Source organism: Triturus cristatus, chromosome 6, assembly GCF_964204655.1.
Source record: "Triturus cristatus chromosome 6, aTriCri1.1, whole genome shotgun sequence".
Classification (NCBI taxonomy): domain Eukaryota; kingdom Metazoa; phylum Chordata; class Amphibia; order Caudata; family Salamandridae; genus Triturus; species Triturus cristatus.
In genome coordinates, this window is record NC_140589.1 from 1,160,717,344 (window position 1) to 1,160,736,975 (window position 19,632).

At 42.6% G+C, this 19,632-nt stretch overlaps 1 protein-coding gene across 8 annotated transcripts in view; it reads left to right on the forward strand.

The window, feature by feature from the left end:
* The window catches only part of LOC146821128 (uncharacterized), a 257,656-nt gene that overhangs the window by 95,470 nt on the left and 142,554 nt on the right, over window positions 1-19,632 (forward strand). For 6 of the 8 annotated variants that reach the window (XM_085612090.1, XM_085612087.1, XM_085612086.1 and 3 more), the window contains 2 exons: window positions 7,223-7,276; window positions 18,700-18,766. In XM_085612090.1, coding sequence (XP_085468216.1) covers window positions 7,223-7,276; window positions 18,700-18,766 — 121 coding nt within the window. The remainder of the gene's footprint in view (window positions 1-7,222; window positions 7,277-18,699; window positions 18,767-19,632) is intronic. The other 2 variants (XM_085612089.1, XM_085612091.1) reach the window with 1 other exon arrangement.

Below are 19,632 nucleotides of genomic sequence, written 5' to 3' on the forward strand. Positions count from 1 at the left end.
CATTGAAGAGGAGTATGGACCAGAAGTTATCTGTTTGGGTTCTATTATTTTCCCAGATCTGTTTTTAATACTGCTTCTTGAGGTTTTTTTTATTTGTTCTCATGTGGCTTTGGGTGCAATGTTGCCCCTTACAGATCTGGTAAACCTTTGAATATCTTTTCTTAAGCTCCAGGCAACACTACCTAGTTATTTGTGTTGGCTGCCCTTCGCACGACTGGGCAGGTTTTTTGAAGGGGCTTCTTTTAGTAGATTTGTCAGGAAAGTAGCCCATGCTTCTACCAACGAGCCCTTCTGTGTTTCATAATTTGTTATCAGATCCTTTGCCCTCGAGGCTGTTTGAGGGAGTGAGTTGCTTGTCCATCTTAGACGTTTGAGGTTAATCTTTGTTATAGTCCTTGTCTCTGGTGGTGCAATCTTGTGCCTTGGAAAGGAGGTTGTCAGTTCAAAGTGTTGGCATGAATGATCACTTTCAATGGTTAATTTGATTGAGAATTCTTTTATTTGGGCGAGCAGAGACAAGGTGAGGATTGTGTAATCTATTATGGAGCGGGCATTGGGGCCATTATATGTGCAGGTGAGGAGTCTATCCTGTTGAGTTTTCCCATTTAAAACTCTCATTCCTAAGTGTTCTAGGTCTGCCATTAGTTTCTGTCCTCTGGGCTCATTCCGTTTGAAGGTTGATCGTTCTTGGGGTTGTACAGCACATGTTGCATTTGCTGCTGTTATGTCGTCAGCTTTCTCTGGTGAGTGTATTAAGTTTGAGTTAAATTCACCGGTTACTATTATTCCCCATGCTGAATGTTCGAACCATATTTCGGCTATAGCAGTTATCAAGTTTTTGAATAGTGCTTCTTTGTATTCTTGTTTCGGGTGTGCATATAGGCTGATTAGGATGATTGTTCTTGACACTTTGTTAGGGCCTAAGTCCAATTTTATTATTTAAATGTCTGTTGTTGTGATTGGCATTTGGGAAGATACAATGTTTAATGCGGTGGAAATGTAAACGGCGAGGCCACCTTTAGTCTACCATATCGTTGAGGTCTTGTTGCTTCCGCGTGGTGGGGAATGTACCCTGCAACCTGGACTGGGGTGAACAACCATGTTTCTCAAAGGGCTATTATTTCATAGTTTTTCCAGAGATCTGGTGGTGAGTTATCCTGCAGTTTGTGTTTTGAGCCTGCAATGTTCCATGGCAGAAGGTTTAGTGATGAGGGCTGTGATGTTCTGCATTTGTTTATGTCATTCTCGTTGTATGTTAATTCTAGACCTGGAATGTTCTGGATGGGTCTCTTGTGACTTTGGCTTTAATTTGTTGTATACCTGGTTACCGCTTGCATTTTGTAACACTGAGTATACCAGGATTGTACCGAAGGTGTCGAGCCTAGTATTGTGACGCTATAACAGAGGTGAAGGATAGCAATGCCTTGTGGCTTTTGACAGTGTTGACCGTGGCCTCAAACTGTGGTGATGCATTTAGAATTAGTGTAACAATCTCTGTGGACTTCCAGATTGAGAGTATTTCTCTGTTTCAATGGTTGTTCCCTGGTTGTTGAACTCAATTGCTAACAATTCAGCCAAGGATAGGTGGTTTAACATTGGAATGGCTGCAATTAAATTCAAGATGTTTCCTCTGTTTAAGTAGTCTTGAGGCCCTTGTGATGTATACTGTGGGGTTAATAAAAACTGATTAGTTAGATTTTTTATTGGCTCATTGGTTCTTGATTGTGATACGGGGACAACTGAGGGGAACGGTCTTCAAGTCGACAATTTTGCTCTTGGCGCTTCATATTATTGTGATGTAAGTTTACATTGATCATTATCCTCTTGTTCTGTTCTGTGTTTGGTTGGAAGCATGTCTCTAGTATACCCTCCTGTTCTCTACTGTGTGTGATTGTTAGTCCGTCGGGAGTTGGTGGTCCTGTGGCCCATCTATTGTGATCAGGTTATTCATCTTTTGTATACTTGGGCGTTTGTTGGGGCCATATTACCATACTTTGATGATTTTTATTCGTATTGTCTCCGGTTGTGCTTGCTTGCTTGCTTGAGGTGATCGTTATTTCCATTTACGTTATCTTTGTCCAGGACCCTCTACCCGAGCACTTATCTGTTTTTTTATTTGGGCCACTGGTTTCTGTCGCCTTTTTAGGCGAAAGATACGACGGATCCAGTGTTGTGTGGTTTTCATTGTTATTTTTTGAGTCTTCAGTGTGTTCTTGATTTATTGCCGAGGTGATTCGGTTTTGTTTTTTAGCCTTAAAATCGAAAATTGGAAAGAGTCTGTTCACCTGTTGATCTGTCTTTTTATCATTCTGTTGAAGCTTTCTGGCCTTCTCAGCGCGTTTTCTCTGTCTTTTTGTTTCATAGAGGACAAATATATTGCTTGATCATTTTGGCAGTTCATTGATTGATCTATCATAGCTAGGTTTTTACCAGTGGGGTTGTAGGATGAAGTTGATGGGAGTTCTGCAGTGGATGTTTTGTCATTTCTGTATAGTGCTTTCATTAATTTTTCACTCTCAGCAGCAATATTATTTTGAGTCCTAGATGGATCAAGGGATTTTATAGTGTTTATTTCCATATGGTGACTCATTCTTTGCTATTCTGTGTGGCACTTGTGTCAGATTACTCTGTTTACCCTCTTTTAGTAGACTCATTAAGATAGTTGGTACTTCCCTTAATTGGTCGACTATTGGACCACAGGCACAGTGGAATATTGGCACAGGCGTGGGTTTGTTATTTTTAAGAGTTATTCGGCCGATCAGTGTGTTTGAGTTTAGACTGGAGAGGAATGCTGCTAATATGTTCATCAAATTGATCTCAATATCCAGTTTATCAGACCGCATTTTAAAATCACTAATTGAGGTTTGCAAGGTGCTTATTAAGGTAGTCTGCAAGTTTGAAAGGTCTTCCGCCCTTGTGTCTGGTTTGTCATCCTTTTCCTTTGGCTCTAGGCTGGGAGTCAATTCCCTTGGGTCGTTTATCTCCTTTGTGGTCCATGCTGTGTAAAACGTGCCATCGTTACAGTGTTGTTGAGCTGAATCGTTATTGAGCTGAATCGTTGTTGAGCTGTTCGTTATTTGTTTTATGTTTGTGTGTTGTATTCATGTCATCATTGATTATCTGTTCAGAGAGACTTGATATTTCAATTATTGATTGATGTCGGATTTCCAGTTGGTTTATCAGTTAGATATCAATTTGGGTGTTATCTAGGTTCTTATCTAAGTTCTTCGTACTGAATTCCATTGCCAGCATTAAGTCTGTGTTTTCTGTCACTGGAATTGATTCAAGCCAGGGGTCATTATGTTTTACCACATTATGGTTGTCTTTCTGGATGTTGTCATTCTCTATCTCCTGCCGTGGGTGGAATGAGCTATTTTTCTAATATGCACTTGGGCGTAGGCACTATTCTTTTGTTGCCTGTGTGATTTCGATTTGCGTCCTCCTGCAAGGTGTCTGTTGCTGCTAAGCTCAGATTTATGATGAATTTGGGTCCTTTTTGATTGCTGTTAAGTTTTGCTCTCTGCTGGAGATTATCCCCTCTTCCAGAGAGGTGCCGAGCTTTTGCGGCGTCAATGATTGCGGAAGACCTGTTACTTGATCTGATGTTGCATAAATGACTGTAGTTGGGTCCTTTGAGAAGGTGAATTTCCCGCTGGAGTTTATTGACTCGAAGATTGAGTATTTTGGTGATATTAGTGTTGCACCAGAGGTTTGAGATGGTTTTGACTTGCTTGATCAGAGGATTTTGTCTCTTTTTGACGTTTATCTTTTTTTAAGTTTTTTGTGCCGGTTCTTTTCTAATGTTCTCTGATCTCATCTTCCTTCTGTTGGGTTAAGCAGGCTATTCTGGGTGAGGCACTGACCACTGGCTGTCTTTCAGGTTACTCCTTTGTTAATTATTTGATCGATTTCTTTCTTGTGGCAGTTTTACTGATTTCAGGGTGTCCAAACTGTTCCGAACTGGTCTTTATGATTGCTTGTTCTTGCGCTTCTTGTGTTTGCCTGTGGGCATTGATGTGTTTTGCAAGTTCACCTGGGCCGCGGGGAACTCACCAGGCCACCCGCAAGCTGCATCCAGATATAGCTCAGCAGTTTCTTCGGAGGTCCAGGCTCACTTTTGCGGACGGTGACTACTACTGCTGCACTCGTGCCCAGGTCTTGGTGCCAATTGTCAAAAAACAGCTGACCTAAACTGGCCTAAGAAATTGGGAAAGAGAGGATACAACCCTCTTTCTCTCTCTCTCCAGTCAGTGCTCCCTGGACTGTTGTCTTTGAGGGCACTATTACAAGGCTGACCCCTTCCCTGGTGGACTGAAAGGCAGAAATAATAATAGTAATAATAATCCTGTATTTGTAAAGCGCACAGCTACCCGTAGGTTTCCGGCGCTGGGGGCCGTCGGGAAGATTAAGCAAGCTATTGCCCAGAGTCACATGGTGCTGGGCAGACCCCTGCCGCCGGTGCCGGGGATCGAACCGTGATCCCCAGCATCCGGCGTCAGTCGCCCTGGCCCCTGCGCCAGAAAGAAAGAGAAACAATGCTAAGTGAAAGATAGAGTGGTAAAGTCGGGCCGACCTGGCTTCAGGTCCAATCAAGAGGCCAAGGTTGAATGGTTTGAGCAAAATCCCCTGCTGCAATTGTATTATTTATGGTAATTAATGGTAGTTTTGGTGTGTTAGACACTTCCTTGGCACACGGTGGATTGATTTTGGTGGGTACTTGGTGACACTGAGGCGCATAGGTTTTTGAGGGATATTGGGCAGTCAACCAGATTAACCGATTTGCTCCCCACTGTATTGTTGGATGAGAGTAATGTGGTGTTATTGTATTTATTTTTAGTTTTGTAATACCCCTGTCCTGAAGAGGCCAATGAAGATATGGCTGAAACGTGGTCACGTCGACAGACACTTTAAAGGAGGAGTCACTGGACTATTAGTGATTTTTTAAATCCTTGCTGTGACACACTAATAGCTAGGTTAATTAGTTATTAGCCCTGCTGTTATTAGCCCAGCCAGCGCCCAAGACCTGGCACCAGTGCACAGCAGCGCAGCACTTAGCTCTCCATGAAGAGTGGTCGGCAGCAGTCCACCCGGTATCCACCCGTGCGACTTGGTGTAGCTTGGAGCGGCTCTCAGGGGATCGGTGGATTGGTGGCCGCTCAGTTGTTCAGCCATTGACTGTTCGCTGCAGTGCTCGTCACGTCACATGATAGAGACCGGAACCATGGGATTCAGCTCACTCCAGTGGGTTTTTCTGGCATTCAACCAACAAGAGAGTTGCTGATATTTGGGAGTGTGGTTACAATCCTGGCATTCACCAATCCCTGCCTCAATTTTCAAAGCTGAGATGCGGTGGGTAGCGTGGTACCTCAAAACTGTTGTTTTTTAAAGAAACTACATTATTTTGAGAAAACAAACTAACTTATTAGGAATGAAATTCTAAAGTCGGATACCCCGTATGTTGCTTACATTTATCAATACACCAGGCAAATGTAAGGATAATGCCCACTAAGCAACATTTCATCCAGCTCGAACATATCAAATCTCATAGTCATTATGACACAAGTTCTAACAACGTTACACAAAATTTATAAACATCTGGTCATGTTGCTGACATATGTCTATAGATATCCTCCAGGAGTCCATCTTACCGAAGAAGTCAACAGTTGTTCTGTTTCGAAGTGTGAAGGTAAAATTGTGAGGGGACAAATGTCCAATCATTACCAACCTTACTCCATCACTCATCAGTGTTAAAGAGTACCATTCCTCCATTAAAAGTACCTGTGGAGAAGCAACAACCTCTAATTGATTTCACTCTATTACTGTTCAGGCAAGAAGGCTGCCTAGGACAGAGTGAGATGCAATTTACCAAATAACATTAGATTTACAAATCTAATTTGTTTCTATGTTTGTTTAAAACAAATATTTTTGGAACTCCTTTCAGAAGCTCTACTTAAAAGGGGGGGGTTAGACTCCACATACATGTTAATTACCTTGAGTACAGCGTTTGATTAGGGAGATATTGTGTGCTTCCACTGAAAAGAGTGCTAGTATACCTCTTTTTGACTTGCCGGAAAGCTTATGCTCAATACAGTGTGACTTTCTTAGTTATTTTGGCAAGCCAGTAATTATGGCTACAGGCCTATTCTGTTAATTGAGAAAAGGTATTTTAAAGGCAGTAGGCCTGGCCTAGTTATTGTGAACAGCATTTCTTGAAGTTAATAGGCATTTGATAATTGATTGTTCCATACTAAAGCCTCAAAAATTGTATTTTTTTACATTGAATCTCAAAGGTTACTGTTGCAGGCAAGGGATTTTGTGTTGGTGAACCACTCATAGAGGCTACGGGGATAGAAACTTGCATCATGAACATCGAAATCCTTATTAGGCCTTTTTATGAGATATTTAATATTGTTTTGACAACTCTGATGTGGCACTTATTTTTAAATCTATTACTGTATACTGGTGTTTGTCTTGAGGGAACGTGTATGCTCAATCCATTAGGCCAGACTTGGTTATGGTGACAAGCCAACGATACATACCACAGGCCTGACATGTTTGTTTAAAAGAGTTATGTAAGAGGTCCTGTGTTTAATCTGTTTATTATGAAAAGATTATGACAAAGACAGGGCCTGAATATTTATTATGAGATGTTCATGTCAAACACAATCAGCCTTTACAGGTGGATTGTTATTGAACCATGTTAAAGCCTGCAGACAAATATTTTGTTACAGGCACTCTCTCAGATTAATTTAGTAGGTAGAGATTTGGGTGTTGATTTCCACCTTTGACTGACACTAGGGGGTATAAGATTTCCACTATAATAAATCTTGCTAGAATTTGTTTAGAAGGCCTGACAGGCTCAGTTGTCTGTCATGATCAAACGCACATGCATACACGCGCACACACATGCACACACACATACAAATATATATCCATGCCAGTGTTCAGCAGTGCACTTCAGTCAATGGTCTTTTTGCCATGTGAGCGATGACATGGTCTGATAACATATGCGCATCCTCATGAAAATTAGTGTTCTTCAGTGCCTGAGCTGGTGGGCCAGTCATTTATGGGCTGCTTGCTTGACACTCATTTATCTGCAATGGGCTGCATTCCAAGTGACCACTGTCTGTAATCCACGAAATCATCATAGAATGGTATTGTGCATAAACTATAATTGTTTACCATTGCAACATGGCCACTGATAATGCTTGTCTACTTTCAGGTGCTGCATGATTTTGTCTCTAGTGGAAGGTCAGCCACTGCTTACGACAATCAGGTATCTAATCAGATGACTAATGCACAAAGGGGCTAGAACCAATTCATTGATTTACTTTGTGAAGTAACCCGACGCATTCTTTGTGGCTCAAAATATTCTCAAACCCCTCATATCGCATAAGAGCTTCTGCCAAAAAGCTGAAAACTGGCTGGTTTATTATTGTTTATGGAGCTGGAATCGGCTTGCAAATGCTGCAGTGGAAGGCTGCACAAGCCATAAGCCCTTCAAAACAGCATTCACATTCCCAAAGTGCATTCTTTTCATCGCCTTCTATTTCAAGTGGTAGGGGTGACAATGGGCCTTATTACGATAGCCGGTGGTCTGACCGCCGCCCACTTTCATGGTGGTCAGGAGACCGACCAACAAGCAGGCGGTGGTTCTACTGCCTAATTAGGATGCGACTGCCAGGCTGTGGATCAGAAAAGTGCTGTTTAACATGGTGGCTTGTGCTGCAGCCTTGGAAAAAGACTGAAACACAAGCTGCAGAGTAAAAGAGCACTTTGTGCGCAGCAATGCACTGTGTATCATGCATCATGGTGCATGGCACACAGTGCATGGATGTGCATTGGGGCACTACATCCACAAGGGATGGGTGCCATCTTTGGGTCCCAAAAGTCCATTTGCAACATCCTTTTCATGGCAGGGGACATCGTAATCCCAACAGTGTTGCCTGACTCGGTACCACTGTCATTAGGGATTGCAATTCTAACCGCCGCCCGTCAAGATCAGTAGATACTGTCAGGGGAGGTGGTCTGTCCTCGTCCATGAAGGATCCAACTGCCTGCATCATAATGCGGCCGTCAAGGGCTGACCGCCCCACATCGTAATTATGCCCAATGTGACAAAAAGTGTTAAACTGTGTATGTGCCAGATACAACTTTACAAACGATACCAAAGGGGACGATGGACGGAGCGCTTGAGCAAATCAAACACTCACCCCCAGTCAACTGATCTGGGTTTAATCCATCATCATTCTTTAGCTCACTCCACCACCCCAGTTCAGACATGGCCATATGCAAATCAGTCTGACCCTGTGCCTCATGCGAACAGTCCAGCCCGAACTGCCAAGCCAGGTCCTCCCTGGACCGGAACCAAGCATCCTGGGACCGGTTTCAAAACAACTTTACAAACAGCAGCTGGTACTATCCATTCAATGTTTTGCGCCCTCAAAAATAGCATTTCTATATGCTGCTGAAAATAACAAGGTTGTCCACACACTTTGTCTTCAGGGTCACAAGGTCATTATGATTCATAAGTCATTCCTGCTCATTGCAAAGTCAGATTTTGTAGTCCCTAAATCAGTCAATCTGGCTTTGTAAATTCTTTTGGCATGAGGCCTCTGGTTTCTGAAAGAGGATAAGACTTTTGTAAAGTTGAGAAATGTTTGTCAACCACGGTTTCTTCAAAGTCAACATATTTACTTGCTGGGAGTATGGTAGGTAGTAGGGTCTACATACTAATGCTGGAAAACCAATCGTCCAAACAGAAAATTTGTGGAAACAGTTTGATACGGGTTAAGCTCTGTAACTTGTCTTTTGGGGAATATTGGTAACTTACCCCAAATTGATAAAGTCATGTCAAAAGGCAAATTCAGCAAGTGTTGAAGGGATAAATTCATCAATTGTCTTCCACTAACCAATCAACTCTTATTGGAATTTGACTCAGACATATTACATGTATTGTTTTCAGGCTGTTATAACTAATGATGCACATATGTTACTGCTGTGCTGTAGTGTTTCCCTCTGAGTCTAACCGAGTAATAAGAAAGAATACTTTGAGCTGATATCGAACTAATGGGGCGCGCTCTGCTTCTGCAACTGTGTATTTTATAATCAGCGCATATATATTCCTGTTCTTTTATTTAACTACTTCATGAAACGCAATGTGATAATGTATTTTTATATTATAATATGATTCTACTTTTGATTAATGGAGAAATGTGAGTAAATACCTTACTCCTAGAATTACTACTAACACTGCAACAAATTAAAGATAAACTAGATAACAAATTAATAGAGAGAGCTGAGCCAGAGCCAAGCCAAGGGTAGTCTATAATTCTAAGAGCCCATGCCTGAGCCACGCCTTGAAATTCAAAATTCAAAAAAATGTATTTCTTTAACATGCTGAAGCATTTCACCTTAGTACACCAGATAACATCTCAGCATTGAAAAGTAATAATTAACATTGAGCGTTTTTAAACATTAATTGAGAAACATTCCCGCCCCTCATTGATGAAAATGACGCTCGTAAGTACAACAGCCTCACCGGGACCAGAGGGGGTCAGGACTTGCTGCCCCAGGATGCCTCGCGCTCAGCACAAGCGCGTATCAAGTGTCATCGTCTGAGCCAGCAGGCGCCAGCTTAAAGGGCAGAGCGGGCTCCCACAGCGCGGGACGCCCGTAAGTACAGCAACCTCAATGGGACCAGAGGGGGCCTTGACTCGCCACCCCTGGGTGCCTTGCGCTCAGCACAAGCGCGCATCAAGTGTCTTCATCTGCGCCAGGAGGCGCCAGCTTAAAGGTCAGTGCGGGCTCCAGCAGAGCGGGACACCGGTAAGTACAGCAGCCTCACCGGGACCAGAGGGGGCCAGGACTCGCCGCCCCAGGGTGCCTCGCGCTCAGCAGATGCGCGCATCAGTGTCATTGTCAGCGCCAGGAGGTTCCAGCTTAAAGGGCAGAGCGGGCTCCTGCAGCGCAGGATGCACGTGGGCAGCGCCCGAGCAATGTCCGGGCCAAGGGCGGGCCCATCCTTGCCCGACATCGCCCGGAGGAGGCCGGGCTGGGCCACCTCTGTAATAACCACAGGCACGGAGCCCCAGGCCACATCTTATTAAGGTACTGTTGTTGATCTATACTGAAAAGAATCCCTCTAGACCTATCTTGTTTTACTTAAAGTGGGTACAGATGGGAATAGGTATCACAACAATATTTTCATTTTTTCAAAAATTTTTTATTGTTTGTATTTATTTTTTCATAATTTGTACTACTTCACAATAATTTCTCATACTATGCAAATACAATACAAAGTGTCAACAAACATTTTTTTTGGTTGTTTAACCATGTGAGTATCATCAATGATTCACAACAAATGAAAATGTCCCCACATCAATCACACCTCCGAAAAAGTCTACATACATATCACATTCACACAACACCTTGCATAGAGCACCCCAAGTGGAGAAGAACAGCAATGGTAAAGCTTGTCCAAGACAGGGCAAGCCGTTGTGTCTTCTGACCAATTGCTAAACATTGGGGTGTCTCATACTGTCTGGTCGACGCACGTTTCGGTGGCCTAATATTCTTCAATTGCCACCTTCCTCAGGACCTGTTGCTACATGAATTAATCACGGGCAAAGGTGGGGACTTGAATAATCTTGTACCTGTCGAGTCGCGTTGGCTCACTAGTAATGATATGGTGGTATGTGGTTTTCTGGGTATCACAAGAAACTCGCCTTACTGGTTGTTACTTACATTAGTCTGAGTCGCTCTTCAGATATAGAGTGAGGCCATAACGACGCCACGTACTCGGTATCTGATGTCTTGTAGTTTGGGAAGGCTTGTGGCTCCCAGGGTGCTAAAATCTTCGGGGAACTTTTTCAACGTTGTTCACAATTTCATCTTTTTCAGTATCCACGATTATTGTTTACTGTTTCCTTGATTTATCTTGATGGATATGGCTGTCTTTGTTGAGGGTCAGCATTTATATCTCAGTATTTTTGCCAGCGCTTTCAATCACCGATATGCAAAGTTCTCCCGGGAATCCTGGCGTAGTGCTGCTCCTACTACGCCAGGATTCCCGGGAGAACTTTGCATATCGGTGATTGAAAGCGCTGGCAAAAATACTGAGATATAAATGCTGACCCTCAACAAAGACAGCCATATCCATCAAGATAAATCAAGGAAACAGTAAACAATAATCGTGGATACTGAAAAAGATGAAATTGTGAACAACGTTGAAAAAGTTCCCCGAAGATTTTAGCACCCTGGGAGCCACAAGCCTTCCCAAACTACAAGACATCAGATACCGAGTACGTGGCGTCGTTATGGCCTCACTCTATATCTGAAGAGCGACTCAGACTAATGTAAGTAACAACCAGTAAGGCGAGTTTCTTGTGATACCCAGAAAACCACATACCACCATATCATTACTAGTGAGCCAACGCGACTCGACAGGTACAAGATTATTCAAGTCCCCACCTTTGCCCGTGATTAATTCATGTAGCAACAGGTCCTGAGGAAGGTGGCAATTGAAGAATATTAGGCCACCGAAACGTGCGTCGACCAGACAGTATGAGACACCCCAATGTTTAGCAATTGGTCAGAAGACACAACGGCTTGCCCTGTCTTGGACAAGCTTTACCATTGCTGTTCTTCTCCACTTGGGGTGCTGTATGCAAGGTGTTGTGTGAATGTGATATGTATGTAGACTTTTTCGGAGGTGTGATTGATGTGGGGACATTTTCATTTGTTGTGAATCATTGATGATACTCACATGGTTAAACAACCAAAAAAAATGTTTGTTGACACTTTGTATTGTATTTGCATAGTATGAGAAATTATTGTGAAGTAGTACAAATTATGAAAAAATAAATACAAACAATAAAAAAAAATTGAAAAAATGAAAATATTGTTGTGATACCTATTCCCATCTGTACCCACTTTAAGTAAAACAAGATAGGTCTAGAGGGATTCTTTTCAGTATAGTTCAGGTTTTTTTCCCCCTGTTCCCTGACCTAAAATTAACTCATTAGGGGGTTACCTTTGTTAGTGTGACTGTTGTTGATCTACCCTTGCCATTCAACGTACTTCTGGACTCAAAGATTGGGCTATATAGTCTGCTCCCTATTGGCTATTATAGCTCTGCTGGGGCTAGTACTGTTTTCAGCACTCTTGTTGAGGTTTGATTGCTTAAACTGTGTCATGGGGAAAAGAAAAGGGACCGAGATTGGGCTGGGAGGAACTACTAGGAAAAGATTTTAAAAAACGGCTTCAGCCGCTGGTACAGGGAACTGGGTGTGATGGAGGGACAGGAGAGGAAGTCCTCGGCCGCATAGAGAACATTGTTGCCAATTGTGAAGAATTTCTACTTACACCTGCACTATTTCCTTCCTCCCCCAGCAAGGAAACCACCCACACCAAGTCCCCATGTTCCTTAAGCTCCACCGGACCCACTGCCGTAGGGTACGGGAACGTCCCCAACCTATTTAGGAAAGCAGCAAGGAAACATAAATCGACCCCAGCTGTGGAAGTGCATAATAGTAATACTCTAAGCCCCTCGTGTGCCCAAAAGGAAGCTAGTCTACCTGATAGCATTACATTTGACGAGCTCCCACTCAGTTATCGATTTGCCCTTCTTGTTGACGACCCACAACTCAAGTGCACACTAACACGAACTGTACCCACACAACCAATAATGACTCAAGCTTAATAATCTCCCAGGGAGAAAGGGAAGCTAATTCCGGTCCTATACCTTCGAACCTTGATCCTCAAAGGAAAATTATAGCCTTAAGAAATAGCATTGAGGCATTATCTACCTTGGTATCCAATCTTTATCAGCAATTAGACGGACATATCAGACCATACTTACATCGACCATCGCAACCATTACAATTGCCTCCTTCATTCACCAATGCTGGCTCAAAAATAGAACTCCCAACGCCCTCTGGGAAGCAGCCTGATTGTAATGCTTTGCCCCTTCATTTCGACCATCGTCGCACTCACAGAACAAGAACAACTAGTAGTACATACCTAGAGCTACGGGGGTTAAATGCCGAGCACGATAGGAAAAGTATGGGTTTGCCACAGGACCGAGGTGGGCATGGGCCAACGATAGGGCCACCCATGTTGAGTATAGCCACAAGTTGCAACAGGGTGTCCCTACCTTGCCAGCCTTCCGCACCATTACATTGTATGCAGAGCAACCCATTATTATTACCAATGTTCCTAAAGCAGACCCACAACATATCAAGTATGAGAATGTAGATGCCTTAAAAATCAAAGCTATACATTGGTTGAGGCACATTAGGAGGTGCAGGTCAGTAATTAGAGATGATATTGTATACGCCAAAAGGTGCTCCTCAGACCTGAGTACAGTTGACGCAATTGAGCTAAGACTAGCATCCGAGCACCTGGTGCACAATTTAATTGCCCTAGAGACCAGATCCCATCCTAGCCCTTCTACGAAAATCAGGTTGAGACTAAGCATCCCTTCAACACCAGTTCAAGCAGGAAATACGCGCCTGCCTTTTAGGGATCCTCCCATCTCATCTCTGTCCCAGAATGATTGACTAACCCTAGCCTCCAACAAGGTTTTCCCTAGCCACCTTATTATAGGTCCCACGAACATCACCGACTGTGTACTTCCGTATCCTTACATAACATCTAGTGAGCAAGAGAGAATGTTTTACCCCACACAGTTGGCTCTAATCCTTGACCCACTGTCAGTGATGAGTGATAGTACCCGGGCCAGCGGCCCAGATAAGCCCATTGATTGTCATGCATCACCCAAATCGAACTTCCCTACATTTTCCTTGGCTCCCACTCCTAAAGACAATGGGCAAATGTTGAGAATCACATCATGGAATATAGCGGGCATAAGGGGGAAGCTTGATCACCCGCATTGGCTGGAGCTCATTGCACAGACTGAGATTTGCTTACTCCAAGAAACCTGGTGTTTGACCCCTATGTTAATTCCAGGCTTTATGACTTTCCACAGACCTGCAATACCAACCAAACATGGTCGGCCTTCAGGAGGGCTGCTCATACTAGTAAGAATTACATTAAATTGTGACGCCAAAGAGTTGGTTACGAACAGTCCAGATGTTCTTGGGATTAGTATAACTAATGGCAAGAGTAAGACGGCTGATATATATAATGTATACGCTACGAGTACCTGAGGTGGTAGTTCTCCAACTCTCCAGGTCCTGGATCATTTATTGGAAGCCAGGCATGATAGTTACCCTCTAATAGTTGGTGGTGACTTTAATGTAACTTTTGAGCCACTTGATTGGGCAGAGGCCAATGACGTGAATGAGGAGGACAAATTTTGGAGGGTACCCCGTTGGAGCTCACTCCGATCAAAAAATGGTCGCAAGCTGCACTTCAGTTAAATGTGATATCCTTAAAATATAGGCTAAGTGCCATAAATGGTAGAATTATTTCAGACAGAGAAGGAGGAATGACATTTGCTGGACCAAATGGGTCAAGTAGGATTGACTATTTATTAGTGGATCTGACACTCTGGCCCTTGGCACAGGACATGGCAATTGTCCCATCATGCGACAGTGATCATAACCCCCTTATTCTGTCTATTAATAATCCTTGGGGTGGTATTGGGAGAGAGCCCCCGACACCATTAAGCACAAAGATTCTAACCCCTACAAACGACAAGCGCTGACTCAAATGGCCAGTGGTACTGGCGGATGAATCAAAGATCGAATCGATTAAGGACGCCCTAATTAAGCAATTAGCGATCCTAACTTCAGTGACCACAGACAGAGTAGTTGTAGTACCCTTCATAGGTAATTCTTTGATTGTCTGGTCCGTTTTTTTCATGCCCCAATTAATAAGACCAGGTCATCACAGGGAAGACATCTGGGAAGACATTCATGGTTCAATAAAGGGAGTAGGACACTGAGAGGGAGACTGACTGTTGCTATCAAGAACAGAGAGCCAGACAGTATTCGCAAAGCTAGGAAGGAATATAAAAAGGTGCAGGGCAAAGCCAGAAAGGAATGGGACGAGAGGCAATTGGAGGAGCTAGGAGAGGCCATTGGGCATCCTGATAGTCAGATGTTTTGGTCCCTGGTGTCCAAAAGTAATTTCGAACGTACACCTCCCTTGGCAAATAATATTCCGGCTGTAGAATGGCATAAATATTTTAGTGAGTTATATTCTAGTGGTCCCACTATTGATAGTTCCCAGATGCTCCACGACATAGGCCCTCCTGCATGTACACTCATATTCACTAGGGAGGAGATATTCTGCTCTCTAGATGCCATTATCCCTGCAAAAGCCCCCGGTCCAGATGACATCCCGGGAGACCTTTTTCGTGCCGATAGGGAACACTGGGCAACTTACTTCATGAGATTGGCCAATGATATTACTGACGGGGGGAGTATCCCAGACACCTGGAAGGGGGCAGAAGTAATACCCATTTTTAAGAAAGGGGACAGGTCGAAGCCCACCAACTACCGTCCAATTAGCTTGATAGACTGTGCCCAAAAGGTCTTCTGCCATTCGCTCCTTGTTAAAATCCAGACCTGGATGGAGGAGAATGACATCCTTTCTCCACTACAGGTGGGCTTTCGGCTTAAGACCGGCACCATTGACCAGCAATTTCGCCTGGTTCTGCTGTATTGGAAGGTAGTTGTGCTGGGCAAAGGCAGTTTATATCTTGCCTTTATTGATCTTAAAACAGCCTTCGACCTAGTCCCCAGGGATTTACTGTGGCAAGTCCTTTGGGACATGGAAATGCCTTTGGAACTCCTTGAACCACTTATCAGGCTTCATGAGGATAATTTTGCATGTGTAAGGTGGGGAAACCAGGGTCAAACTACTGAGCCATTCGAGATTTGGCGGGGGGTACGCCAAGGATGTGTCTTGGCCCCCACCCTCTTCTCCCTCTATGTAAACCAGGTGGCCGTTCTTTTGTGCTCTATGCCGGCCAACGCTCCCTCGTTGGCAAACCACAAAATAGCTACTTTATTGTTTGCAGACGACACTCTTTTGGTGTCCAAAACTCCCATGGGCCTACAAAAACTTTTCAATCGTTTCAAGACCTTTTGTGATGAGAGGGGTTAGGTCGTCAACACTACTAAAACCAAGTTGATGATGCTAAACTCCCACAAATTCTTTAAAGCTACCTAGATTTTATAAAAGTGCCGGCAGACAGAAAATTGTATATTTAGTTCAGATACGGCTGTCTACCCATTAATGCTTTTACTAACACTTGGCTGACAAATACACCACAACCCAAGGGCTGTCCCTCTTGTCCATGCCCTCAAGAAACAATAGGCCATGTATTCTTTGCCTGTGCTGCTTATGCCAGACCTAGAAGGAACTGACTAACTCCGGTATGCAGATAACTTGGGACACCCTACGTATTTTAAAGTCAGATGTGAGACCACTCTATGCTTGTGCTACTGAAAACATTTTGGGCCATTTTTGGGCCATTAGAATGAGGGCTCTATCTACTTCCCCGACTGGCATGAACAAAACAAACTGAAATCTAAATGATCAGACCAGTCGGGCACGTCCCCTGCACTTGCACTTTGGCTTGTAAATAACTGGTTTCTACGCTACTATTTTAAACTTTTATCCTTTTACTGGTTACATGGGACACTGGATTTAAAATGGATGTTACTGTGAAATCGGGCTGAATATTTGCAAGTTTGAGATACAAACAAAATCTAATAGGCACTAGCACTTTAGCTCTGTTCCGATAGGATAAATCATCTAAATATTGAAACTGTTTATCTTTGTACCCTTTTTGTACTTGTATCCTTGTGTCATGATCTTGTCAAATTTTTATTCCTTTTTCTTAATTCCCAAGAGTCTGTATTGGGAGTATTTTATAGTACCTTTTATCTTGTTCACTGCTATTTAAGATTCATGTGCGTATCTCTTTTATGATACTGTAAAACCCAAATAAAGACTTTTGATGATGATGTTGGTCAACACATGTAGGAAGGCTTTGTGACTTGTAAATTGGTCGCAAATAGGTTTTTGACTGTGAATAGGTCAGTATGAAATGTATCCATGCGGTTTTTGGTTCCATTCGCAAAATAGCAATGCGAAGCTAATCTTACCAATTTGTTATTTTTGCTACTCGAAATAGCGACTTCCTATTTGTGAAGCTCTATTTGTTTTTTCCAAATGGGATGTATGACTATTTGCATATTGCAAATAGTCACAAAAACGCGTTTTTGCATTCCCAAATTAGCATCAAGTGGGAGTTTAGGTGCAAACTTTATAAATAATAAATCATCTGGTATTTGCAAAGCACGAACAAATCACCACTAAGGATCTCAAGGCGCTAGGGGCGGTCAGGAAGATTAAGCGAGCTATTGCCCAGAGTAACATGGTGCTGGGCTGAGCTGCCGCCGGAGCCAGGATATAACCGTGAGCCCCATGCTCCAGAATCAGCTGCCCTGGCTGCTGTGCCACACCTGTCCCCTGTTTAAAAGGAGAGGAAGCATATTTGTTTTGTATCCAATGGGGATGAAGATGGGTGATTTTGTTTCACACCAGCAGAGGAGAAGACAAAAATAGGAGCCAGTTTTAAAAGCAAGAGGGACTTTAGTACAGCTGACTGAGGAGTAGATTTATAAATATAGGGCGGACAGCAATCTTCTTTTAGATCTCATAGCTACATTACACACTGTGTTGTCTAAGGGATATACACAGGAGTGCCTCTATCCCCACATATATTCAGTTGCTTTGCTGCCTACACCTTTTAGCATCATGGAACTACTAGAGTGAAGTAGCCACAGCAGGAGGTGTTTTGGAAAGCTCGCTTTCCCATTTTTTCTGAAAGTCTTGGGATAAATACTGATTAACATGAACAAACTCATTGCATTTCCTAATCGCCCACAAGATTTGCAGCAAACAAAATTAGATTTTTTTCTGTATGGCTCATTTTCCCCAGGCTGTTTGGATGCACATATGTTGGAACTTTCTTGCAAATGCCACGGAATTGTGTATCAAAATATGACAAGCAGCACAATTTAAACATTCAATTTGTATGGAATGCAGACTACTTATTAACAGACCTTGTAATAAAACGTTCTGGATCAACTCGAGATGCATGCATCTTCAGACACTGTGTCCTCTAAAATCACCTTTCAAGGGAGGCTTTGGTGATGACCTTTTATAGGTATTTATTTCAATGTTTCTTTTTGACATATACATTTGCACTGCTTTAAATTGTACAATTATGTTTGTGTTGGGTGATGGTGAATACGCTCTCTTTACTAAAATCATGATCCCATAACTGAATGGTACAACATGTAACCAATGAAGATATAATGCTGTGCACAGAAGAACCAGGGCAGTGATACAGCACACTTTTTGACTTCTTACCGCTAGATTTCCCAGCCTTCGCAAAGGAAGTGGTGATCTGCAATATTCAACTTAAGTGTCCTGCAAAACAGTAGCAATGTATGCAGTATTGCTTATCATTACAACCAGAAAGGGACGTTGTACCCAGCCCAAGTTAGATAGCTCTAATGAGGAGGAAGAACTACCACCACAAAACCTAATTCATGATGCAACAAGGGCTGTTGATAGAAGGGATTGACAAGCATACACGACAAACAACTATTTCTATGATAAGTGCATTGTAAGCACTGTATAACATATCTTAATAAAACACTCAATGTCAAAATGTAGATAATTAATTTTTATTTGTATGTTTATTCACAGGAAAGTGGAAGACACAAAATACAGAAAGATACAGGATTTCTTTTTGAAAAAGAAATCACTTCAAAACGTAAGACAAAAATAAAGATATATGTTTTGATTTTAACAAAAATCTTGTAATGTCTCTTTCTCAACTTGCTAGAAGTTGGCCTATTGATATTTGTCTCCAACATGTCCCCTTCTCTTTCAAATGCCTGAATCCTAGCATGCCTACATCTTATCAAATCAGACACAGCCAAGCATATGTGGCTGGAAATCACCTCACCTTCTAGAACAGGGTTGCCTGATCACTGGAACATGCTTTCATAGTTTGCAGCAATTCCAGTGATGATGAAACCTGCCCCAAAGCCTTAGCAATATCCTTGCTCAAGTGTGCCATTTCCTGTTGAATATGTATAGTTCTCCTGTTAAGGACCCCTGTAGGAGTAGCAGATTTCTCAACATTCGTCTCATAGTTTTGCATTCTAAAACCTCCTTTTAATAGATTGTATTCTGTTGCCGAGTCTCCACACAAATTACCCCACATATCAATTGTATGGTTTCATTTAAATTATCAATTGTTATTAATAATGGATTACAATCCTTCATCTGTAGTTTATAGCAATTATATTTAAAGCATCTTATTGCTTATTTTGTACATCTAACATTGATTTTTCAATCTGCACAAATATTTCTTGAGGGTGCTGTCTCATAGTGTGTGTGTGTAGGGCATGGCCTTCATGGTATCCATCTTTGCCTTTAAGCTGCTAGAGTTAGAAATGTGTTTTACCTCGTTAAGGTGGATGTACATGTTGTATTACTTGTAATATCCTTTAGTTCAGGAAAATTAATAATGGAACTATTCTGAAACTCTACCTCATCCTGTTTTAGAAGCTTTTAATGTAGCCCACACATCAACCAGTCCCACTTCATCTTCCGGACTCTTGAGGGCTCTAC